The following is a 25,737-nucleotide window of genomic DNA, read 5'->3' on the forward strand; positions in this document are numbered from 1 at the left end:
CATCAACAGGACTGCATGGCAAGGTTCCATACTGGGTCTTCAGAGTCCAGTGTCGAAGCTCCCCCAACAAAATTGCTGCGCTGGTCAAACCCAGTGGGAACTTGGCCCATAGCAATGCATCTCATCATTCAAGCATACTGATGAAGCACTTTTCAGAGAACCTCCCTAATGAGCTCTTCCCAATAAAGCACCCCTCCATCTTTCCCTCCAGCCTCCCAATTAAAGAGCTTCAAATAAACAGTCTTCGCAGATACACACTGGCTTCATTCACAAACCACCATTTTTGTTACCAAACAAAAGCACACCACGACACTTTTCTATGACAATGTATTGTTTCACCACAATTACCAGACATGACATGAAACCTACGTATACAAGGTTTACATGTCAAGAAAATGACATCTTTTCAATTAACATGTGCTTTGAATATTAAAAAGAATAACTTTGAATTCAGAAAATAAAGTTTCAAACTAGTTACTTAAATTAAGTTCACCATTTATTTTGGGTAATATACTGTATGTACAAAATGTAAAGTGACATTTTTCGGGTATAGTGAGGTACTGTAAAAAAAAAAAAAAATATTCATATCTGGAATTTTATTTTCTGAATGGTAAGGTTTTAGATGGAAATTATGCAAGTAAATAGAAAAAATGCAAAATACTCTCAATGAAGTTGTCCAAAATTATTAATTTCTCAAAACCTGCCTACTCAATTTTCTAAACGTATAATTTATTTTGGAGATATAATACTAGATATATATTAATTTATTAATATAATATATTATCCAAGAGGTTACCAGAATCCTTTAGAATTCTTCATCAGTGATCAGATCAGGCATACGAATAATTTACAATAATTTGAGTAATTACTAAATAAATAAATAATTAAAAAAACGAAATCAGGCTAATATTTTTAATAATATCTGTGCCACAACTTTTTTATGGTCTTTTGGTATTTTCTTGTGTCATTTCTCACCAGTAGAAACCCTTTCAGGAGATTAAATTTCAATTTAACTCAAACCTTGTCCAAGGAATGCATTATGTTGCATTAACGCTCTTTGAAATGTGTTGCATTTGAACAGATTACAGAATAACAGAGGGTAAATACAAGAGAATGTTTATAAATATTCTTGTTTTATATATGTATCTAGACATGGTTTTTAAACAAAGATTACGTGTTTACCTCAAATGGGTCTTGCTATAGAATGATACAGTGAATATTTACTGAGGTTATTTGCAAATTAGAATATATTATATTGACAATGGCGAACAAGACAAGAAATATGGATGACAGGTGTTCCCATATTCTCCCCTTAATCTTATCCAATAGACTTTGGTTTATGACTTTCAGTGCTGAACACGTCACTGCCACACCTGTTCAAGCAATAAAAATACAAATTAAGGGTGCGGCGGCAACAAAACGCTGCCCAAGCCCTTCCGATAAATCGAAACACAATCTTTCCATTATTGCAATTGACCTCATCATTGATTTTATTTAAAAACAAAATCCATATCTGCACTTACCAAGACACTTACAATGAAATGAAAATAATATATGTACCAATAAATCAACATGTACTGTATGAAGCAAACTTGTTAGTCCAAATTGACCCTACTGTACTTCTCTTTGACTATTCCTACCTCAGGAACGGATTGTATTCCCTTTTTCACTTCCCCACCATGTTAGTTTTTTTTTTTTTATATATATACATTTTACTACGTCACTTTTAGATTTCTTTCAATGCCTATGCTAGCTCACGTTTAGGCTAATGTGACAGCAGATTGAACAAATTAACCCAAAGCATCACTCTCTTTGCTAACACCCTTGCATATACTTAGGGTATACCAAGGCATTTCCAGGCCAGATGAGGTATCGCTGCATCTTATTCTGAGACGTCTATCCATTTGGATGTGACCGGAACGGAACAGCTCTATCGTGAGGCAACAATGATGCATCCAATCCTCTTCTTCACTGGAAGGAGCTACGGCTCCTCCTGAATGTCCCTAAACCTCTCACACGATCTACAATCCAAAGGTCAGCCACACAACAGAGGAAACTCATTTCAGTATTTCTGATTTCACATCTCCTGCTCCAATGAATATATGACCATTTACAGTGCAAAATATCAAACTTTTATTGAATACCCAGCAGATCATACCTACAAAACAGTTGGCCGTGGTCCACCTAACCCACAGGGCTGGTTTCTTGTCTGAAGTTTCTCAACGGATCTTTGACTCTGCAAGCATTATTGAAACAGCAATATTCCTATATATTTTGGTGCACAAGATAGCACAGGAAGCAAAAATATATGGCAATGAATTAGTTAATGTGGAATCAGAAAACTCTCTCTACAGCTAAATTCAACCACAGGAAATCTCTACAGTCTCTATTCAATTGTTAAATCAGGCAACATGCCACTTTTGTTAAAATTGTTACCTGCTCTGGTAAGAACAGATATTGTTGTCTATCTGTGGAGGACCATTTGAATTACTGTAATCATGCTTTATTGAGCTATTACATGCACTGCATATTGTATATGTATACTGTGTATGTACTATCAGTGATTCTCCAAGTGTGGTATGAGTACCGCCAGTGGTACATGGGCTCCCTCTCGTGGTACGTGAAAGAATCACTGAATTAAATAGAAATACAATTTACATTTAAAACATGACGTACAGTTAAACATTATAATGAAGCTTGTCGCCACCTTGTGGCATAAACCCTGTTTAAAACCATTTTAAAAATCCAGTATAGTACGGTACAGTACAAATACAGTATGTTTTACTTTCTTTTTATGTACATTACATATTTTACTCTTCAAGTAAAGTACATTTTTAAGTAGTCCATTTATATTTAACTTTCAAGTACAATACATTTAATATTTAAGAACTGTTTGTTTCAAAAAAATATAAAAGTAAAATGTTTATTCAACTTATAAATTTGATTTGAATAATTATTTAAGTAGATTTTTAATGTTTCTGTATTTAAAAGCAGTGTTAATGTTCAAACTGTGAAAAATGTTACAGTGGTTTACATTAACAGATATACTTTTTGGGAATAAAACCTCTCTTGTTTTTGATGAACACTCAGGCCTATTACTTATACTGTATTTTATTGTTGGTCATTATGTGGTAGTTGTAGAGCTAAAAGTGAAACACAATAAACATTTTTCACGCATCTGATTATTTTCCCAGCGTCTGCATTTATCTTTTCGAACGTATTGAAAGGTAGGCCATAAAATAAAGTGTCTATATTCAATCAAGCAAAATATTCCTGTCTATTTTCATTCAGTTTAAGGAAGTGCAGGAGAAAGAAGAGAAGCTTACGGTGGGCTGGACTACGACTTTCAAAACCAGAAAATGGCGTGTGCAGAATGAACCGCGGGACGTTGCAAAGACAAAGTCGCAATTGCATGCGGGCACGGCGAGCTCTGACGAGATGTCTTGACAGGATTTTTAATTCATAACGCGTTAGATTTTTTGATTTTGATTTTTTTCCTTACGCCAGTGTTGAGAATCACGGAATGTTCCACGCGGAGAACGTGCAGTAGGATACCGCTCTTGACTGACGAGATGTGAACATTACGTGGGAAATACCAGCGATCGGATATTTGCACATCAGCAATCAGGTAATGACGCTTTGTGTCCAGACGAGATAGCGCAGGTTAAATTGCTCGGGATGTGGCTGAGACTGGACATGAAGACGTGTTGTTATGATGGCGCTCATTGGACTCAGCCTCTACCACAGCCCCTCCTTATTTATTTTTTTTTACTGCTGCCACTGAGTGTGAGGTCGTAATGTATACATTGAGCACAACACCCTCTCATCCGTCAGCTTGGCGTGGTTTAGGTCGACTTGCATCCGGCAGACGGGATTCTAAAAGTCTGCAGTGACCGCGTTCAACTCGAAACACACAAACGAACTGACGGCGATGCAAATCAGGCTTCGCGATGTTTAACGTTCGACATAATTCGCCGGTGTACAAAGTGCATAGCTGAAACATTGGATCTAATCAGAAATGGGAGTCTTGCAAAATTACATAACCGACTGGATAGTGCTCATAGGACACCGTGGCCTCCACGCACTCACTCACTTTGCCGTTTAAAGGACTTTTGCTATTATGAATTGTTTCACTCTCGTACTGTTGTGATTGCATGAAACTTGGCAAATAAAGATGATTCTGATTCTGAACTGGTGTCGACCAGTCATGATGAGTTTGGTAGATGACAGTCGTGTCCTTTGACTGAAACTACGAAACTTTAATGTACAGTACTTGAATAACGTGAGTAGGCTCGCTTTTCATTCTCACGATGCTTGAACAAAAGTCGCAGACCCATTTAACGTCTTTCGGTGGTGTTTTGTTCGCAAGTAAGAACGAACACAAAACAGTCACAACCGTTTGCTGGGACGTCGCATAGCCGTCGCTGTTTGCGTTTTTCGCGCTCTGATTGGTCACTCCAAAACAGGGGGCGTGGCTTCGCCGTAACAATGCAGTGTAGGGAACGTGCACGCGGCAATGAGGATTTTCTGGCTATGATGATCCAAGAACGACTTTTTTTGTCGTTTATCTCTAAATCTGCTCGGGTTATGTTACCAGTAACGGGTCTTGATTTCTTTTATTATTTTTTTACGGTTTCTATGAAGACGTAGTCCCTGCGCAGAAAAAAGAAAGCGTCTATTAGCTGTCTAGCGTTAGCAAGCGGGACCGTCGGGCACTTTGTATGGGATTCATATATTTATCAGTCGGAGGAAACAGTTGTGGACTAAAGTCGAGGAACGGTGTTGTGTCGAGGGACGCACGTCGTTCGCAGGCTGACGCACACAAGGGTAGGTGGATGGGAGACGGCATTTTGGAAGCTGGAACACCTGCCATCTCCTTCTCACGGCACGGAGCACACAAACTAGCCACCAAAGTAAGCTCTCAAGCTACACCAACTCGTATATGACTAAGTCCCTTTATGACGTGTTTCTATTATGCTCAACTCTTTATTTTTGATTTTTTTTGTGAGGCCCTTGTTTTAGTGAGAGCACAAAAGTGTGCTTGCTAACTGTCCTTGCTACGAGGCTGATGGACAAAGCGTTAGCATAGCTCGGCTAACGCAGCTAGCCTAGCTCTCCTTCAACAGGGGACGTCGACTTGTCCCTGGCAGAAAGGAGCTCTCAGCTGCCGTCACCGTCCCGTTTCGAAGAGAAACAGTCGTGCGTGTCTGCACAGCTTCACGCTATACGACTCCGAAAAAGCAGGGCGCCAACAAAGCGGACCGAACTCGAAGAGAGACGCTCGAGCTTTTGTTGTTGCTTTGTCTACTGAGCACATGGCTTTCCATGTTTTTGTTCAGCCATGTAACAGCGACCCCTAATAATGCCCCCCAGGAAGGATGTTTTTTTGTTTTGTTTTAAATATTTTGATCATGATTCAAACGAATCGATTATTATATTACATTAGGCTTTTAATACTAGACGATTTATTATTGAACTGGGGCAGTTTGTGCCTTTTCACTTGAAATCGTATGCGTGTTGTTCTCATCTTTTGTGCCGAAGACACCGTGTGCTTATAGACTCAACAATATTATCATTGTTGTCTTTGAAGATTAAACATGAGTGTGAATTTTATGGATTTTGTTATTGTATTCTGACCCCTGCATAGAGTACTTGTTGGTCCCTGGCACCACTGGACCATTTTTTGGGTTGTCAGATGCCACCATGGTTGCAGAGTTCATTGGATTTTGCTCCCTTTCGAGTCCTTTTGTAGCTGGAGTGTGGAGAGAGTTGAGGAGCACGATGGGTAGAAGAACATCAGATCAATAAATAGCCTTTCGTTTTTTAAAGTAATTAGTTTCTGCAAGTGCAAACCAATGAAGTGATGACAATAACAGAAACAATGATGAGACCTACCATGATGCCAATCAAGATGTATTTTAAAAGTTCAGACTGGAAGTTTTATTGACAAACCAGCCTGAAACACCATTGCTTATTGTTAATTTAAATGGTTTTCGTCCATTGGGGTCAATGTGAGGGAAAATTGTTGTCAATATGTGTCCTGAAATTGGCTGGTGACCAGCCCAGGGTTTACCCTGCCTCTTGCCTAAAGTCAGCTGAGATAGGCTCCAGTTCACCTCAGACCCAAATGAGGAGCACTATAGAAAATGGATGAATGTACAACCAGCCACAACATGTTGGTCCACAGTCACTCCCCGGGCGCTGTAGCTGGCCCCTGCTCCAGTGTGTTCCACTAAAACGTGTGGGTGTTCACTGTGATGGGTAAAATGCAGGGAAAAGAATTTGAGTGAATGCATGTATGTTCATGATAATAAAGGTGATTATTATTATTATTATTATTATTATGTGGACAAAATGTAAAATGGAAACTAGTTGTTGAAGACATGCTAGTCTGCTTCCTGACTACTGTTGAGGTAACTTTGAGGAAGGCACCGCAGCTCAAGACAGAGAGTTGTAGCACTGTTACCGTAATTTCTCGTGTATAATGCGCACTCATGTATAAGATGCTCCCTGAAAGTTGACGTAAAAATTCTGGAAAACCCTTCTACCTATGTATTGCATATGTAATGCATTTTTACAATGCATGATTTTGCTTCTACCCATATGATCAAAATATGAAGTATTATCTGTATTTTGTTAGTTTTTTCAAATAATTATTCTGAAGTTAAGCACTTTATTTGAACACGTAATACTTTCCATTTACTTGCTCTTATTTTGAAATTCACAGCCCTACTTTTATTTAGTAAATGAGAAAAACACACAGTTGTGCTCATATGTTTGTGTGTTTTGGACATACTTGGCAAATAAAGATGATTCTGATTACCCGGGAAGAATTTGTAAGATGGGTACAATTCTTTAAAGAAAACATGAAGGGCCAGGCGAAACACATTTAGTTTTATTTTAATAGGATTCAAATTAAACTGTCAAGCATTTCAGAAAAGGGTTATCATCAAACAAAACCTAACCATAAAGAAATTAATGATGGTTGTTCATCAGTCGTATTAAAAAAAGTAAATAAAAATGTTTTTTTCACAAATTCTGCCAGGGTATGTCAACTTAGGAGCACAACTGTACATATGCAGTCATACGTACCCCTGTCATATTGGAATGAAAGTGTAGGCTACACCTTTTTCTTAGCATCAACGTGGCGCTGGCATATTAGAATGAAAGTGTACACCTTTCTCATAACTTCTAGGTTAGGTGGCGGTGGCATATTGAGATTATCGTGTACCGCGTTATCATAACCTCCTAGATGGCGGCATACATTTATAAAATGGGGCAATTTTTTTTGTTTTGGGCGGCACGTTGGACGACTGCTTAGAGCGTCTGCCTCACAGTTCTGAGGACCGGGGTTCAATACCCAGCCCCGCCTGTGTTGAGTTTGCATGTTCTCCCCGTGCCTGCGTGGGTTTTCTCCGGGCACTCCGGTTTCCTCCCACATCCAAAAACCACGCGTGTTGGTTAATTGACAACTCTAAATTGCCCGTAGGTGTGAATGTGAGTGCGACTGGTTGTTTGTTTGTATGCGCCCTGCGATTGGCTGGCAACCAGTTCAGGGTGTACCCCGCCTCCTGCCCGATGATAGCTGGGATAGGCTCCAGCACGCCCGCGACCCTAGTGAGGAGAAGCGGATGGATGGATGTTTTGTTTTGTTTTACATTTTCCCCTATACCTCTGCATAATGCGCACCATTGATTTTTTACATTTTGGGGGATGGGTGCGCATTATACACAAGAAGTTACGGTAGCGTGCCCCTTTCACGCTGACATCTCTTCTTGCTTGCCTGCATACATTTGGTTCTCTATATGTGTGGTGTACAACACAAAATATGGATACAGCAGTCTAGGTTAAATTTCCCTTTGAGTAATTATAATTGTTATAATAAATAAAAATAAATTATTGCCTAATGTATCGCTTGTAATTGTACTTTGCAGTGGTGTCTAAACTGCACTACATCATTCTGAGTAGTGATATTGAGTATTGTAATATTTAGGGTAGGTAAAGTATGAAAAACACTTAGTGAAAGGTGTCCAGTGTTTTGTATAGTCGTAGGAATTTGTGGCTATCTTATGGCATTCATTTTCTCTACACCGTGTGTTCAATATGGCAAAAACATAAGCCACTGTAGGCAAACTATTGAAAACGCTTTACGAAGGTGTACTTCATGTTTAGGCCAGTCGTACTTGTAACACATCTACGGCTTAACCATGTGCCTTTTTGTATGGGTCTTAATTTGTCTGGTTATTTTAATTTTTTTTAATTTCTTACAGGGTTAAGACAATCGGAGGCAACATACAAGTGCCTCCGCCACTGTGTAGTTTCCTTTCCCAGAGAGTGACTCGTCTGCACGACGTCACCAATGCGACCATGGGAAGTAGCAGTAAATAGGCTGCCCCCAACAGCCCCCTTGAACCCGAGGAGGTTCCTTGGAGAGCCCTGTAACACCCCTGTGCATCTCAGGAGAAGGTACAATTAAATACACTAGGTTGTGCGTTTTATTTGTATTTTCTTTTAAGGCGGCATGATGTTCAAGTAGCTAGCACATCCACCTCACAGTTTTGAGGTTGGGGGTTCAAAACCGGGTTGCGACCTAACTGTGTGGGGTTTTCATGTCCTCTCCGTGCTTGCATGGGTGTTCTCCCGGTACACTCGCTTTCTCCCAGATTCCAAAAACATGGATAGTAGGTCCATTGAAGACTCAAATTGGCCTTAGGTGGGAATGTGACTGTAAATGATTATTTTTGTGTGCACACATTGATATTGATTGATCCTAATCTCTAGATTTTACACCGATCTGATCGGTCTTATCGGTATCGGCCGATAATTAGCATTTTATGCTGATAGGCTGATCAGCTTTAATGTCATAATTCGCTGCATTGATCAGCTCCGCAAAAGACATTTACTCCGCGTTGCTGTAGTGTACAGTTAGAATATATATATTATAATCCAAAAGCTAGTTTAATTTTAGCCTTGTGGCGTGTCTTTTGACATAGTACTGTAAATATAAATAAAGTTATTTAAAAAAAAAAAACATGCCGGCGGTGGGGGACAGACAACACGTAATGTCCGATCAGATTACAAGACAAATTTGGTCTTTCATGATTGCACTATGTCAGACTACTGCAATAAAATCTTATATACCATACCACCATTTTTTACGATCATTGGGCTTTATCTTGTCAACTCAAACGTGACCGGATACACTCGTTACCATGGCGACGATAACAATAATGGATCACGCTGTGTGTTTATAAGAAAAAAATGGGGGGAAACGTGTGTTGGTGGTCACCAGTGCTCGTGAGAGGACGTTCGTTTAAGGCTTGCTTGAGGTACACGTACTTTTAATAGGATACCGCTCGCAAGCAGGCAACAAAACGTTATGTAGCCAAGCAAGCTAGTGCCAGTACTAACGGTTGTAAGCGAACATGCTGGCGTTCTGTCGAATCATGCTCTAAAGTTTTGGTGTGTGTGAAGTCATTTAATTACAATAAAGTAATTTATTTCCAGTAAGTTAGCACCCATTACTTCTGTCATGTTGTAAGGTTGGTTTGACCTGACTGATTAGAATGCATGATCTGACTAGAGCAGTGATTTCTAACCCTTATGGGTTTTTTACAATTGCAAAATCTCACAGCACACCAACAAACAAAAATGTCACCAAAAGTGGATACAATAAATAACTTAAATTGACTTTTTGACAAATTTCAATCAGGGTTCCAAACTCATCACAGTACAGAATCTGCTCTTATCAAAAGTGCTAACTCATACAAGGTTGAATACTGCCTCCGGAAAGGTGTCAAATCTGGTCTTGTTGGATCTCAGTGCGGCTTTTGATACGGTACATCATAATATACTGCTGAACAGGTTGGAAACGTGGGTAGGACTAAATGGAACAGTCCGTAAATGGTTCAGGTCCTACCTGGAGGAAAGGAGTTATTTTGTAACCATTGGAAGTGTTCAATGTCATCGAATGGCAATGACCTTTAGGGTCCCTCAAGGGTAAGTTCTTGGACCCCTCCTGTTCAGCCTGTATATGCTACCCTTGGGTCAAATTCTTCAGAACTTTAATTTTGACTATCATAGCTATGCAGATGACACACAGTTATATTTAGGTGTTGTGTCACTGTTTAAAACATAAATACTGGATGAGCCAAAATTTTCTTCAATTAAACCATAACAAAACTGTTTGTCTTTGGCAATAAAGAAAATAGGATTGCTGCTAGTAATTACCTGGAGTCACTCTCTTTAAAAACCAAAGACCAAGTCCGAAACATTGGTGTTCTGATAGATTCCGACCTGACTTTCAACAGTCATATCAAATCAATTACTAAAACTGCCTTCTACCATCTGAAAAACATATCCAGAGTGAAGGCTTGCATGTGTCAAGAAGACCAGGAGAAGCTCATCCATGCTTTTATCTCAACTTGACTATTGTAATGGTCTTCTAACTGGACTCCCTAAAAAGAGCATTAAACAGCTGCAGCTCATTCAGAATGCTGCAGCTCGGGTTCTGACCAAAACAAAGAGGTCAGATCATATTACTCCGATTCTAAAGTCTTTACACTGGCTTCTAGTCAGCTTTAGAATATATTTTAAAGTTCTGCTATTAGTCTATAAATCACTAAACGGTTTAGTTCCTGAATACATGAATGAAATGCTAATGGAATATAAACCTCTGAGATCGACAGACTTGGGACAAATGGTGGAGCACAAAGTCTAAAGCAAACATGGTGAAGCAGCATTTAGCTATTATGCTGCACACAAATGGAATAAATAGCCAACAGAAGTGACGTCACCCCCAAGTGTGCATGTTTTTAAGTCCAGGTTAAAAACTCTTGTTTTTTCCCATGCTTTGTAGAGCATTTCCACTTTTAAATGATATTTCTTGCACTGTACACTGTTTTAATTGTATTGTTATTTTATGTTTTCCTCTTTGTTTTAAATGTTTATAAGATGTTTTTTTTCTTTGTTTTTAAATGCTTTTGATCATGTAAAGCACATTTAGTTACCTTGTGTATGAAATGCGCTATATAAATCAATTTGCTTTGTTTTGCTATGTACTTCCTGCAATCTAATAGAAGACCATTCATTTGTTCTGTCTGTCACTATGCCTCCCTGGCATAAATAGATGAACAAAGATACATTATTTATTGTAAATATAATTTTTTGAGCAATTAAGTCCACATATATATACAGTAAATGAACAAGTCACTTAAATAGACACATTGCTCCAACTTGTGATCGGATCGGTTATAATTTTTTTTAAACCCACTGAACGGTGAGCGGCCCCAAAAGTCCTGATCGTGTAAAGCCTACTAATCTCCATAGAATTGAATGATTTGGTGTGATATAGACTTTCCACCGATGTGATCGATAGATATTTTGCATTTTATGCAAATTTTGTGATGGGCTGTAATGTCATATTTCGCCACAGCGATCTGACCTGCCAATTATGACTTTACAGCTTACACAATCTCGTTTACTCCGGGGATGTTCAGCGTTGCTGTTATGTATGTTTGAGTCCGAAAGCTACTTTATTTTTAGCTTTCTGCTTTCAGATCTTCGACCATCCCATCACAAATCTAGTAGTGTCCGCGTTAGATTTGGAATTGTAGTTAAAAAAAAAAAAAAAGTCAAATACTTTTCTTTTCATAAAAAAATACTGTCTATAGTATGCACGTTACTCATTGAATTGCAGCATCTAATTAAGACAATGAATGGTTAATGTCTGCGTAATTACGTCAAAATAGCTGTCCATTCATGTTGTCGCTAGGCAAAAGTTCTGCCTACGCACATTCACCAATCACAGATCCGAGCAGCAGCCTCGTTGTTTATGAATGACCACTCAAGTTGGTGCAATGTGCACAGAACCTTTGCTAACAGATGAGGGCTAAACAGTCAGAATGGCTCCTAAAAAAAGCAAAACTGCAAAAGGTTTTGTTAGGAAGCATGTGTCACTTGTCATTGATGAGTGGAAAGATCAATTCTTCTCCTCGCATTGTGTAACCATTATTGGCTCTGGATGCCACGCAATGCAAGTAAGGTACTGCATCTTTGTTGTTTTTTTGCTCTTTATTAGACTGACAAAAAAAATGAGAAAGCGCTCGCTGGTTATGAGCAAGGCAATCAAAAAATGTTTAAAAAAACCTTCCCACTTTCTTAATTTATTTTCTGAACAGAAAAAAAAATCCCTGGATCACTTCGATGCGCCCAAATCAACCAATGAATAAAAAAAGAAAGACATAAGAAAAAGCACCTGAATCAGAATTTCTCCGTGTTATTATGGAAGACTCTTCTTCATTGGATGAGTTGTACTCCTCCTCCCCTTACCCCTCTTAAGTTAGTCAATGAGCAATAAACGGTTATCATGTTTATTTAGTGTTATTTCTTTATAACAGTGTGTTTGAACTTATTTTTAACCATACACTGACCAAAAAAAAAAGGTAAGCGTAACTTAGTTTTGGGGCTGCAACGGAGTCAATGCATTTGCATTCATTTAAATTTAAACACCTCAGTTTATGATGTTTGGTATTACAAACAGGGTTATGGAACCAATTAGGTTAGTAACCAAAGGTTCCACAGTATATTCAGTAAATAAGTTATTTAAATAGCTATATTGTTTCATCTTGTGATCACATCACTGATCGGTTTATTTAAAATCTGTGGCCCAAAAAATCCTGATCGTATAAAACCCAGTGTGATATATCTTTTTTTATTTTTTTTCGGATCTTACAGCCCACCAGTGAGGCGCCAGTGGGGGCTACGAGACAGGCCTGTGCTGCAGTCTTCCCTGGTCCAGGATGAGAATCTCCATCATCTGCTTTTCTCCCAACATCACCAACAGGTTCCTTTAGATGAATCCAGACAATACAGCCACACCAGCACATCGCCACGCATGCTTCACCCTGCGGCCCACCTGCCCCAGCAGAGCCCCATCATGGTGGATTTACACGAGCAGGTAGCGCATTAGGAACTACTTTTTGCTCGTGGTAGCCAATACCGTCTTCCCTCATACAGTTACTAGCAGCGCTTTCTCAGTTGGAGAGTACCAGCTATTGGGTAAGGCATTTATTCGTGATGAGACACATTTATTTTTACAGCAATACTATGTATCAATTTGTTAAGTGTATTTTTTCCCCCGCAAATGATACTTTATTAAAATGCGAGACATAGGATATTGTATTTAGTATGTGCTAAAATAAATATATATTGTTTTATTTTATATAGCCTCTGTCAATCACTGAATGGTAGACCATTGCTTTGTTATATATTTTGGGACAGTATTAAATTGCGTTTGTCCACATAGAAATGAAAAGGGTTGAACCTTTCATAGAATGATTAACATGACCAAAATGATCATAGTTATCAATTTCACATTACAGTGGACTCCTAATAGTTGCGGCGGATAGCGACGGGGCCTGACCTCAAATAGCGGAAATGTATGAATAATTGATGGCCATTATAATTGCCCTGGAATAAAAACATTTAAAAAAAACCTGAAAATAGGTAAGGGATTGGGATATATATTATGAGCCACACATCGACACAATCTGTCTGAATTTGTGTTTGTGAGGACTTCTCCTTTGCCGAGATGATCCGTCCACCTGCCAGGTGTGGCTTATCAAGATGCTGATTCGACAGCGTAATCATAATAATAAATAATTATTATTAACTATAGCCACAGGTGTGCTGTAGGCTGCCCACAATAGAAGGCCTCTCTAAAATGTGTAGTTTTACTGTATTTGGGCGTCCTGGGGGGTAGAAAACCACTCAGTGGTTAGTAATCGGTCTTGCCATTTATACACGACCATCACCTCATTTTGCAGCATGGTAATACATGACCCGATGTTGCAAGGATCAGATATTGGCTGGTTCCATCCCCCCGGACTCCCCAATACATTAACACTATGCATTTTAGCGGGGCCTTTTATTGTAGGCAGCCTAAGGCACACTTGTGCAATGATCCCAGTCTAATCAGCATCTTGATATGACACACCTGTGAAGTGAAAGGGTTATCTTGGCAAAGGAGTAGTGCTCAGTAACTCAGATTTAAACAATATTTGAGATTAATTGGCATTTTGTGTATATAGAAAAACATCATAGACCTGTGAGTTCGGCTCATTAAAAATGGGAGGAAAATACATGTATTTATATTTTTGATCAGTACATTTGAGATGCAACCTATTTTTCGAAGTGGACTGCATATGTGGTGATTAATTAGGGCATGATTTCTCTCACAGCAGAGACCACTATTTGAGTGACTGCATTATGTTGTCTCTGGCTCCACCAGATGATAGCCGTACTCTGCGTAGATGGTCCAGTTTGTAACCATAGCATCAGATTTTGAGGCAGCTTGCAATTAATCTCCGTCCACTTCTCTTTTCTCTTATGTCAGATGCCCCAGGGATCTGTTCCAATATCATACACTGTTACGACGGTGACGACCCACGGATTTCCCATCCACGCTGGGCAGCCTTTACCAGGGTGCAACACTCAGCAGCTCCCAGCATGCTCGGTAATGTTCAGTGGACAGCTCTCTCTACTCTGCTGCCTTCCTCCTCCTGTGAGTTTGAAAGGGGAAAGCCCAAATGTCAGTGGCTTTCATGTAGCGCACGATAGCAACCGTGCAGTCTGTTTCTCTGCAGAACTTAGCTCATAAGCTACAATGTGTCTTGTGAATTTGCAAAATTAGTGGCATGAATTTGTTGTTATAACATATGCTGTGCGTGGTATTGCCTGAACATACCTGACGTTGTGGCAACACTGTCAGTGCTGTGGTTTCAGTAATATGTCACTTCATGTTCCATGTTTATCGCATGGTTTTAACTAGGGTTGTGCGATGTGTCAAACATGGGCATTGTCCCCTTGTTAGCTCAGGTGAGAATCAAAGAGAAGTGGCCAAACAGTTGACCTGTAATCCTCCCCCAACATTTTTTTTTAAAGAATGTTAAGGTTTATAAATGCTTGGGTTATGTGCACACACACACAGAACACAACTATTTCAAAACATATACAGGTATATCATACAGTTATGAAATCACTGCAATTTGTTTTATGTTGTGGGCGTTAATAATAATGTTGTGAACATACTTTCAGTTGATTTTCCTAAGAGACATGTACTGATCCGAAAACCGTGACCACAAAACCGAGATACGAACCAAACGGTGGATTTTGTGAACCGTTCCACCTTAATGATTGACTATTTATTTATTTATTCAATGGGGTTAGGAGAATCCTGTTCCGAATTCCTGTGTTGATGCCCATGTCGTTTTGAGCAGACTGCTGCCTGGATGTAGCTCATCTTACCATAAATGACTACGTTGTTTTTCTTAACATATCAAACTATACCCGTATTTGAGATTTGATTTAAATGTGCCTCTGCTGGTTGCAGCAAGTAGTGTACTCCAATTTGCCAAATTGTCACAATTCTTAATGAGCAGTTATTTAATGAATCTATGCCAGTCCCTAGTTTGTTGAAATCAGAAGTCAGCAAATATAGAATGGACACAGGAATGGCATGAAGCAATTCTTTCCTGTACATTTGTCCCATCGCTCAGCCCTACCTAAAACATGTAGGAAAATAGAATTATTAGATCAGGTGGAGGATGTATCACAAATTTTGGGAGTGGGGCAGAATGTTGCATAAAAATGAGTCTCTTCCTGTATTTTTGTCACCTCTCAGCTCATACAGGCATGTACCATGCAGCACATGCCGGTGTCTTACCAAGCCTTCCCGCCCCTGATCTCCAACGAACATTTTGTATTGCACCCAAACCCATCTGTACCCCCCCACCAGCCACCGCACCTTACTCCTATGAGCCAATTTGTCCCTTTACAGCCTCAGCACCCACGCATGGTGAGTAGTCCACACCAAATAGCACGAACTGTGTGGTCACTTTTGCTTTCTGGCACTTATCAAAGTGGTTGTACATATCACCCCCATCAGCCTCTACAGAGAGTAGAGAATGAAGTTGACCTAAGACGGGACCAGCGCCCATTAGGAACCTTCTCTTACCCTCCCTCACATCACCCACCAGCGCTGCCTCCATCTCTGCCCATACAGTACCTTCCTCAAGAGCCTCTGCATCAGGAGCTTCCCTTTGGAGTGGTAAGACAGTCCAAGGAATGACTTATTTACTTTTATTTTCACCCAGCTTTTGTTTGTGTGTTCAAAATCCACATTATAGTTCATCAGCAGATGCCTGGAAGTAACTTGCTAAAAGTATGGTTGACATTTACAACGATAATGAAAACAAATGGGGGGAAAAATGTACCGGCATTACCAGATAACTAGCAAACCTTTATTGCGCAGTGACTGTTTTTTTTTTTTTTTTTTTTTTAATGTTTTTATGTCTCAAAAGTGGTCTCTGTCAATTGACTGTCTGTTGTCGTACTAGAGCGGCTCCAATTACCGGAGACAAATTCCTTGTGTGTTTTTTGGACATACTTGGTAAATAAAGATGATTCTGATTTGTTCAAGTACTTTACAATTTGACCTTTTTAATATGAGAATGTGAATTGCAGTATCCCCCTCTATGTACCATCAACAATGCCAATGAGAACATATAAATTATTACGTAAAATATATATATATAAATATATATATAAATTTATATAAATATATAAATAAATTATTACGTAAAACATAAATTATTACGTAAAATATTTAATTTATAGGCCACCCCTACATGCCTGGTTAAAAAAACAACTATGAACTCAGTTTGTTCAAAATTTTTCCAAGATACCGTCACTTCTATTTCAGTGAAAATATGTATAGGCAACTTGCTAAAATGTACTTTCACAAATATTTAACGTAATTTCTTATGTATGTAGTACAAATTTGCAGCATAAGTTATATCAAGGCACTTTCCGTGTGGAAGTGTAATTGTCTTCTTACTGCAACTCCAATTCAGCAGTATTTGGTAATGACTCTCCTGTTTAGTGTGTAACATTTCAGACAATTCACATCGACAGTAAATGAATTATTTTATTTTTTTCTCCCACCAGCCATATCCTCACATGCTGCCACGGCGAGCAAGTGGACAGAGATACCGGCTACAGCAGCCTCTTCCTCCTCCCCTGCCACCTCCCTCATACTACCCAGGCTTTCTCCCTTACTTCCTGTAAGTATACAGTGTGGATGATGCCCATTTCTCAAGAAAGATCAACTTTCGTTACCAGTTCAGGCGGAAGACATTTAACCGCTACTTGTGTTAATGGTGAGGTACAGTACAAGCGTTGCGTTTCATTGTTTCTCTCTTTCTTCATTCAGCTCAATGCTTCCTGTGCCTCCAACAGCAGTAGGCCCAGCCATCAGTCTCGACCTTGATGTGGATGATGTGGAAATGGAGAACTATGAGGTTAGTTCACCACTTGGCCACACTTTTTATCCTAAGATACACTTTGAATTTGATGCCAGCAACATGTTCCAAAAAAGCTGCGACAGGCGCAACAAAAGACAGGGAAAGTTGAGGAGTGCTCAAAAAATACCTGTTTGGAACATTCCACAGGTGAACAGGTTAATTGGAAACATGTGAGTGTTATGATTGGGTGTAAAAGGAGCATCCCTGAAAGGTTCAGTTGTTCACAAGCAAGGATGGCGCAAGGTTCACCAATTTTTGAACAACTGCGTGAGCAAATTGTCCAATAGTGTTTCTTAACATACAATTGCAAGGAATTTAGGGAATTCATGATGTGCAGCATTGTTCTCAACTGTTGTCACTCTAGGACCTGGATTTTTCTATTTTTGCTATGCCTTTTAGAGCACCAAAGTCATAACTGCATGTACAAAATTGTATATATTGGCACTGATCTCTTCTTTTTAAGAAAGTCAAATGTCTATATTATGAGTTCTTTTTAGGGAAAGAAGGATACAGACCAAAGCAACAGTCTGAATTATAATTTTTTTACTATCCGTCCGTGACCCACCCAAAATGGCTCCGCCGCCCACTTTTGGGTCCAGAACCAGCCAGAATCACTGATCTATGGTCCATAATATCATCAAAAGATTCTGAAAATCTAAAGAAATCTCTGCACATAATTGTCAAGGCCGAAAACCATAATTGAATGCCTGTAGGCTTTGATCCCTCATGCGACCCTGCATTAAACTTGGCATCATTGCGTAAAGGACTTTGCCACGTGCGCTTCAGGAACACTTCAGAAAACTGTTGTCAGTTAACACTGTTTGTCGCTACATTGACAAATGCAAGTTAAAAGTCTACCATGCAAAGTGAAAGCCATATATCAACAACACCTAGAAACGATGCCGTCTTCTCTGAGCCCGAGCTCATCTGAGATGGAATGGCGCAAAATGGAAAAGTGTGTGAGTCCACATAATAGCACATACCACTTTACACACTCTAGTTCTTGTCTTGCTGAAGTTAGCCCTGTCTCATGCAAGCGAGCCGCATATACTGCTGGTTTAATATTGAGTCTGGCTTTTATTACCATAACGAAAGGTGGCGGAGCCTGACCATTGTAATTTACTCACTGAGGCAACAGTTCATACTTACTCTGTGGCACAACTTTAACAAGCGGTGAAGTATGTGCGGACAGATTTTTTTAAAACAGGCAGATAACAGATAACAAAAGAGTCACTTGAAGTGTGGGCAAGCCTCCAGAAACCCCACTATCTGTCTGCAAACCATATCTGTTTTAAGTTAAGCATCTTGTCTCCTTGCAGGCTTTACTGAATCTAGCGGAGAGGTTGGGTGAAGCAAAACCACGTGGGCTCAACAAGGTCGACATCGAGCAACTTCCATCCTACAAGTTTAGCTCAGAGAATCATCTATCTGAGCAAACGTTGTAAGCCTCCTCTTTACCCTCATCCTATTTTTCAGTGTATCGTGTATTCAAGCGAATATCTCATTGTATCATGAAATGTCAAGTTTTGATAGTAGTTTTGGTAAATAGTTCAGGTTCTTCACTAGTTGTTTGTCATTAGAATTGAGTATTTGGTAGATTATTTAAGACTAGTTTTAGTCGACAACATTCAGTGGACTAAATTATTGTTGGCTTTATCAACATGAGTCTGAGAGGTTGAGCTAACTTATGATGTGTGTCTTCTATGTGTGGATCTTCTCTGTGGTGTAGAAAATCTTGGAGGAAACACTTGTTTACCGCTTATGCCATGTACAGTTAGTATTGGAACAATAGCAGTGTGCTTAAAAAAATGAGTGAAGCTCAAACCATTTTCAAGCTGCAGTGAATTTGTTATAAAGCAGTCATAGACCAATGGACCAGGTCAAATAAAGCATATCAGGATGTGGCTAGTTCAGACTTAATACGACACAGCTCTGTTCAGAATAAAGGTAGTGAGTAGAGCGCACAATCCTTTTAATTTCATACACACATTGGGAACACAACACATCGTGTTCCACATCTAAACATTTCTTATACATGATTAGGCTATACCTTTAAATAAATAAATAGAGGACCTATAGTGTTCAGATGGCCTATATTTCCCTAACAAGTTGTCTTTACATATTCTTTTGTTCAAGAAAATGAAACTGGCAGTCATTTGCAATAATATCAATCTGTTTTGGAACAATCAGTGAATAGAATCCGGCGTAAAAACTGCCAAAAACAATTCATGCGAGTGACTTGCTGTGGTGACTACTGTTGGGACACGCCAAAAGTCACCACAACGACATCAGCACTGTTTCTGACCAAAGAGCTGGAGGAGCAGCCAGTCGTATGTGCAACTATGTAAAACAGTCACCCATCCTCCCTGCTCTCCCGGCTGCTCGGAAACTAATGGGCGAATGCTTGGTGTACTGAGCTGACTTGCTTCGCACCAGCTATGAACTGCGGCTGGCTAGTTAGCGCAGTTAAACAGTAACCTTCCACAGTGCAGAGCCGCCCGTCCAAGTCACAAGTATCATCATCACTAAAGGAGGACGAGGAGTAACTAAGCATGTGACAAATTGAGCAGATAGAACAGGAGAAAAATGTCCAAAATTTGGAATCATTTCATATTTCATTAAAGAAGTGAAAGTGAAATGTGTCTATTGCAAAGCCCAACTGGCTTAAGTTACACAACTGCAGGTCTACGGTAAAGTAAACGTCATTATCTAATTGAATATAGCCTACCACTGTAAGATAGAACGAATTGTAATCCAAAACAGGTGGTTTGGATAGAGGGAGGATGGAAACAGCCGCCGGTGCCCTTTCAATTGCTTTATTGAACAAACGGTAACAAAATACATGAAGCACAAGCACATTCTTGCCGACCAGCCTTACTCAACTGACGCAGTCACTCTGCCCTCACAGTGGCTAAAGCCACTGTGCCCGTAAACAGCCAATTATCTGAACATCCTCTTTCGCTCATTTCCACATCACTCAACATTTCAGGCCCACCTTTTAAAGACAGGTCCACATTGAATGTCACACAGGCTGTAGTATAGAATGAAAGGATGACGACCGCAAGTGGACAAAAATGCCTGCGCTACTTATATTTTGGTATTACTGTAAATGCGTGAAGCTTTAAAAATCTAAAATTAATCAAATATATATTTGGTCACTTCTTCCTGGATTTTGTCTATAGCGGGGGTTGTCTGGAACATAACCGTGGTAAACGAGGAATTATTTATTATCTATAATTATCGTTTTTACACTTATCGCACTATAGACCGTCGCCATAAAATGATTCAATTTATATTTGTGATGTCACCCCACAAGTTTAAGGGCTGGGATTTGGGCTGGGACAATTGGCAACTGTTACAAATTCACTTCAGGTTTAAAATGGTCTGAAGAACACACAAAGGCCCATATTATCATACAACCCAATTTCCAATGAAGTTGGGACGTTGTGTTAAACCTAAATAAAAATAGAATACAATGATTTACAAATCATGTTCAACCTATATTTAATTGCATACACTACAAAGACGATATTTAATGTTCAAACTGATGAGCTTTATTGTTTTTAGCAAATAATCATTAACTTAGAATTTTATGGCTGCAACACGTTCCAAAAAAGCTGGGACAGGTGGCATAAAAGACTGAAAAAGTTGAGGAATGCTCTTCAAACACCTATTTGGAACATCTCACAGGTGAACAGGCTAGTTGGGAACAGGTGGGTGCCATGATTGGGTATAAAAGGAGCTTCAGAACACTTCAGAAAACCAATGTCAGTAAATATAGTTCAGCGCTACATCCGTAAGTGCAACTTGAAACTCTACTATGCAAAGCAAAAGCCATTTATCAACAACACCCAGAAACGCTGCTGGCTTCTCTGGACCCAAGCTCATCTAAGATGGACTGATGCAAAGTGGAAAAGTGTTCTGTGGTCCGACGAGTCCACATTTCAAATTGTTTTTGAAAATTGTGGATGTCGTGTCCTTCGGGCAAAGAGGAAAAGAACAATCCGGACTGTTATGGACGCAAAGTTCAAAAGCCAGCATCTGTGATGGTATGGGGCCGTGTTAGTGCCAACGGCATGGGTAACTTACACATCTGTGAAGGCACCATTAATGCTGAAAGGTACATACAGGTTTTGGAGAAACATATGCTGCCATCCAAGCAACATCTTTTTCAGCAAGACAATGCCAAACCACATTCTGCACGTGTTACAACAGCATGGCTTCGTAGTGAAAGAGTGCAGGTACTAGACTGGCCTGCCTGCAGTCCAGCCCTGTCTCCTATTGAAAATGTGTGGCGCATTATGAAGCGTAAAATACGACAACGGAAACCCCGGACTGTTGAACAGCTGAATGCTGTACATCAAGCAAGAATGGGAAAGAATCTCACCTACAAACCTTCAACTATTAGTGTCCTCAGTTCCCAAACGTGTATTGAATGTTGTTCAAAGAAAAGGTGATGTAACACAGTGGTAAACATGACCCTGTCCCAGCTTTTTTGGAACCTGTTGCAGCCATAAAATTCTAAGTTAATGATTATTTCCTAAAAACAATAAAATGTATCAGTTTGAACATTAAATATCTTGTATTTGTAGTGTATTCAATTAAATATAGGTCGAACATAATTTGCAAATCATTGTATTCTGTTTTTATGTTTAACACAACTTCCCAACTTCATTGGAATTGGGGTTGTACATTTTACATATGCTTCATGTATTTACTCCCTTTTTTGTGTCCTCAGGTGTGTTGTGTGCTTTAGTGACTTTGAGTGTAGGCAGCTACTTCGTGTATTACCCTGCAATCACGAATTCCACGCCAAATGTGTGGATAAATGGTTAAAGGTAAGATGACGTCGTGAAGACAAAAAGAGACTGTCAATCGGCACGAGGTTATGTGACACGCCTCCGCTTGACTTCCAGACCAATCGGACTTGTCCCATCTGCCGAGCTGACGCATCGGACGTGCACCGGGAGGCGGAATGAGAGCTGAAGTGGAAAATGCTGCGCACACGCCAGAGTTAGTCCTAAAGCTGTGGACACCTACCACTAACTAACTACAGCTAACAACCCACTTCCTAAATAATAAGCAGTCTGGGATGGTTCCCGGAGCCTATTGTACCTCTGCTGTGCTTCATTTGTCCGAGTCTTGTGAACAAAACAAAATCCCCGCTGCAGCCAGAAGGCGGGATCACCAGCTGGTTCTTTCTCTGGCCTTCCCCGTTCCTTGTTGCAGATTCCAAAGAGTTTCCCTATCCGTGCGCATTATTTGCTGCTTTTCTTTACAGGGTTGTATTTGTTGAGATAAGTGGGTTTTGTGGTGGTGGTGTTCATGAGGGAAGGAGTCCGGAACCTGGAGGATGGAAGGCTGGACACAATTAACAAAGACTAATAATAGGATGTGTTGAGAAGCACCATAGATGCATGTTAGTGTTGGCTAAACAGACTTCTTCATATATATGTTCTGCAATACGCTATTGATCATTTCGACAGTTTTGGTCCACTTTAATTCAGCCTGAGCTTTGAGACTGCAAGTGATGCGTATCTGCCGCACGATCCTCTCTGGAAAGCACATGTATCCAAAAAGATTTCTTGGATTCATGGACTAGATCATTTCAAGGTCATCTAGCATAACTGCACAAGTGCTACACTTATCCTCTGTGTGTGTGTGTGTGTGTGCGCGTGCGTGTGTGGGGTGTGTGTGTGTGTGCGTGCGTGTGTGTGTGCGCGCACGTGTGCGTGTTTCCCGTTCACAGAGCCAATGTATTGTGTAACCACTGGATACAGGGCGGCATGCTTGGATTTGCATGAACTGTTGATTCCGACTAGCAATATTTATAACAAGCATTACCACCAAAATGAGATCCAACTTAAGAAAAAAAAGCATACTAAATGAACGGCTTGCTTATGTGGGAAGACGAGCATTAAAACAGATGCGAGTCACCATTGTCCGAAAGGCGCACTGGCGTCCTGTGCTGAAAGCAATATGTGCACAGGGGCTACTTTGAATGGACTTTTATCTTCCCGTTTAAGGAAGATGTGGCTGTCAATGTCTGTCTGTTTGTTTGTGAGCCAAATCCAATACATAAATATAGCCTACTTTTCCATATTTTAGACCTGCCTTCTTATGACCTTGACAAGCACAAACCTATCACTAATCCTGACAAATACTGTGTCATTTTCACCGTTTCTTAAAGGTTTATGTATTGCGTTGTAACCTTTTAGAGAAACTGAATTGAAGGAAAGCGTTTGGATCACTAACAATGTTTGTGTTTATATTCTGGTAACGTGGTCATCAGCTTAATGGTGGTGTTTCAAGAAAAGAAAAAAAAAGTGTATTAATAACTTGCGCGTGAATGCTTTTAGATTTGAAGACAGACGAATGTCGTAGAAGTCACTGGTCACACTGCTCAGCACGCCGTCCGTCTTGCACCGCAATGTGACCTGCACAGGGTTCAAACGACGGAATGTTCAGTAGTGTACGAACACTGTTGGACTTCTTTTTTTCCTGCTTGTGTTGACACTTAATGAAAAAAAAAAATAGTAAGCACTAACAGGCAGTTGTAAGCGTTGCTTTTACGTGTAAAGGGATCTTGCCTTTTTCTTTACTTCAGTGTCTTAAGTGAATGTGAGTCGTTGACGTGTGTGCCATCAAAAGAAAAAAAAGCCATTTAATGAGTTCTACCCACAGCTTTGAGAATTAATCTACGTGTACATACATATCTATTCGCAGGCTATATTGTATGTTTGGGGGGGAGGGGGAAAACTCAGGGCCACTCTGTTAATGAGGATACAGGACAAGAAGAGTGTCAAATGGAAAGGATGCTATGGAAACGATATAACTGAATTTATGTCATTTTCTTCTGCCCACAAAGGATTTAATGTAAGCAATTGTAATATCCTCTTATGTCTGAAATAGTACACCATTTAAAGACAAGGCATGTTTTAAAAAGAAAAAAATAACTAAAAAGAGGCAACGTACACAAGTCATTTACAAACCAGTTTGACTATTTGCTATGGTCCAACTTCTCAATGTGCGCACACTCCTACCTAATCACTCCAGAAGGTGTTTGCATGTTTAAAAAAAAAAAAACAAAAAAAAAAAAATCAAGCGCAAGGATGGGCAGGGGGGACCTGCAGTATATAACGGTGCACAATATGCATGCTTGTCATCCAGTTCTAGTTGGCTTCTGGAGGTTTGGATCTTAATGCTCAGCTGATAACTGCCATGCATTGTACTGCACATATTTCTAATAGAACTGAACGACTACAAGATTTTATTGCGCTAACTTCATTTTGCTGGGGGAAAATGGTCTTGGTCCATCAATTCTTACATGTGTTGTGTTACTGTTGTTGCCCTAATGACTGAAAACAACCTGCTCTGAGACTACTGTAGTTTTATCAAGAAGCCATAGTGACAAGGTGCTAGATGTTCTGCTTTTAGCTATGAAAACTCACTTGCGTGAATGCAATAGTTTGTCATGGATCTCATGTATTCGTAAAGCATGTTATACTAATACCCCAGTGGAAATAATTATAGTTTAAGGGTTGAAAAAAAGTGTTGTCATACATACTCAAGTGTAGTACTGTACTGGCCTCTCAGGCACTTGCCCTCAGTGTATCAATATCTTAAAATGTAATGTTCACATATACTTCATGTTATTAGCGCTTATTTTTGGGAGTACAGTATCTATTGAATTGACATTATACAGCTACCCCACTTATTTAAAAAAAAAAAAAAGGAAAAACACTCCCACTCAAGTGGTTCATGATTAAGACAACACAGAATAGAGTCATGTAGTCTTTTACTTGACTTCAATAATCTAACACCTTGTCTGGTGTAACAAAAAAGTGTTCCAATAAGCAGCTAAAAATTGTTTGGATTTGTGATTGCTTTGTAGATGCCATTTATGGTTTACCAATGATGATTCTTTTTTTGCTGTGCTGGGATCGTGGTTTACTGTTCTTACCCTCCCTGCTTGTTAAAGGGGTCCTCAGCCCGCCCACCTACAGAGCCAGGGGCACGTCTTGTGTTAGGCAGATATATTTTGCTTTGGTACTTGCACATTTACAGTTACCTCATTGTTCCATGTTTGTATTGCAGGGGGTGGGAGGAAGGAAACTAATATATATATTTACACGTTACATAGAGGTTCGTTTTAATTTTTCATTCCATTGAATCATTGTTTGTAGCATTTAACATTAACTAGTTTGTGTATTATCTGCATCTGTATACTGTTTGAACTTTTTAAGATTTGTACTTTTTTTAAATGAAAGTTGCTAGTTATGCTTTACCAAGTAGTGCAATCATATTTTTTTCAATTGTTGTGGCTGATTGGTGAGGGTTGTTCACTAATAAATGTATTATGTATACCAATATG

General features: G+C 39.6%; 1 protein-coding gene across 3 annotated transcripts; it reads left to right on the forward strand.

Moving 5' to 3' along the window:
* Window positions 1-3,315: 3,315 nt before the first annotated feature.
* Window positions 3,316-25,733, forward strand: rnf44 (ring finger protein 44). Of its 3 annotated transcripts, none has more exons than XM_061788691.1 (11): window positions 3,316-3,628; window positions 8,271-8,466; window positions 12,736-12,958; window positions 14,396-14,563; window positions 15,683-15,856; window positions 15,947-16,108; window positions 17,008-17,123; window positions 17,273-17,360; window positions 18,683-18,804; window positions 22,102-22,201; window positions 22,280-25,733. In XM_061788691.1, exons 2-11 carry the CDS (start codon window positions 8,360-8,362, stop codon window positions 22,340-22,342), a joined length of 1,323 nt encoding a protein of 440 aa, XP_061644675.1. In that variant the 5' UTR covers window positions 3,316-3,628; window positions 8,271-8,359; the 3' UTR covers window positions 22,343-25,733. The 3 variants fall into 3 exon arrangements, with proteins under 3 accessions (XP_061644675.1, XP_061644674.1, XP_061644676.1); XM_061788690.1 differs by lacking the exon at window positions 3,316-3,628 and adding an exon at window positions 4,415-4,913; XM_061788692.1 differs by lacking the exon at window positions 3,316-3,628 and adding an exon at window positions 4,418-4,913 and having other exon boundaries at window positions 14,396-14,515.
* The last annotated feature ends 4 nt before the right edge of the window (window positions 25,734-25,737 follow it).

This window comes from Phyllopteryx taeniolatus, chromosome 10 (genome assembly GCF_024500385.1).
Source record: "Phyllopteryx taeniolatus isolate TA_2022b chromosome 10, UOR_Ptae_1.2, whole genome shotgun sequence".
NCBI lineage: Eukaryota > Metazoa > Chordata > Actinopteri > Syngnathiformes > Syngnathidae > Phyllopteryx > Phyllopteryx taeniolatus.